General features: G+C 44.5%; 1 protein-coding gene across 1 annotated transcript in view; it reads right to left on the reverse strand.

Annotated features, from left to right (window-relative positions):
- The window catches only part of KDM4A (lysine (K)-specific demethylase 4A), a gene marked incomplete at its 5' end in the record, with an annotated part of 21,805 nt that overhangs the window by 2,694 nt on the left and 18,019 nt on the right, over positions 1-1,092 (reverse strand). Inside the window, 2 exons of the mRNA XM_010006713.1 lie at positions 1-39; positions 489-663. The exon at positions 1-39 is cut by the window's left edge and continues 107 nt beyond it. Coding sequence (XP_010005015.1) covers positions 1-39; positions 489-663 — 214 coding nt within the window. The remainder of the gene's footprint in view (positions 40-488; positions 664-1,092) is intronic.

Consider the following 1,092-nt stretch of genomic DNA (forward strand, 5'->3'; position numbering starts at 1 on the left):
AAGGAGGAAGGTGGGAAAGACAAGGAGAAGGGTAAACAACTATTTTATGTGAAGATTCAGCAAATCACAGGGGAGTTCATCCCAGTCACATTGCACACCAACCCAACAATTACTCCATTTTAGGGCTGGAGAACCAGGCTGAGAGACATCCATCTATGTCATCTGTATTTGAATCCCAACAGTGAGCCCAACTTCAAAACACATTGCAGGATTGGTATCCAACTGCCAGTTAAGTTTTCCTTCAGACCTACCACTCACTGCTAAGCAGCTGAAAATGAGCTGCACACCCTGTTACACCTGTTCCTGTGTGCCCTAGGTTGAGTCAGTCTGATGTAGCACCCCTAAGGCCACATTGCAGCACATCTCAGCCACAACAGGACTTAAGGTTGGAACAATGACTACATCTCCTGGTGCGTTGGCTCTGCAGCAGAGCAATAACTGACTTGCACCTTGTGTCCTCTACCAGGGCCAGACCCCCACTGCATTACATACCACAATGTCCTCTGGGTACAGATTATCACTGAAGGAACCATCATCGAAGTTGACCTCGTAGAAAGTCTCCTTTGCAAGGCTGACCACTTCACACTGATAGAAACGACCATTCTTGTGCTTGCTGATGACTATCTGTCCAGGTGACAGATCTTGGAGTGCAGCCTTAGCTCGCTGAGAAGAGAAAAATCTCTTTTACACAATGACTCAAAGAATGTGTTGAGGACAACAGCTCTGGTGTTGGCAGACAAGGAGGCAAAATATTTCAGTTCAGGTGAGTAACTCTACTCAGGGCACTGTCAGCAGCTTTTTTAGAAAAGTTCTGCCTCTGGTATTTCAAATGCTTAAAGGCTTTACTTAGTAAATTAAGCTCTCATTCTTCAGAGGAATGCAAGGCCTTTACAGTAAATATTCTCAAATAGACTGTTGTGGTTTTGATGGCTAAAAGTGCTGATGGGAACTTAATAAACTAATCAATCACTTAAACATGAAACTGTATGACCTGCTGGAGTCCCAGCACTAACGGCTGCATATTGAGTATCTGAGCATAAACCCCACTGTTGTTCAATACAACAGCCACAGAAGGGATGTAATGCTCTCACT

The sequence above is a fragment of the Chaetura pelagica genome, unplaced genomic scaffold (assembly GCF_000747805.2).
Source record: "Chaetura pelagica isolate M959 unplaced genomic scaffold, ChaPel_1.0 scaffold69, whole genome shotgun sequence".
In the NCBI taxonomy this organism is placed as follows: domain Eukaryota; kingdom Metazoa; phylum Chordata; class Aves; order Apodiformes; family Apodidae; genus Chaetura; species Chaetura pelagica.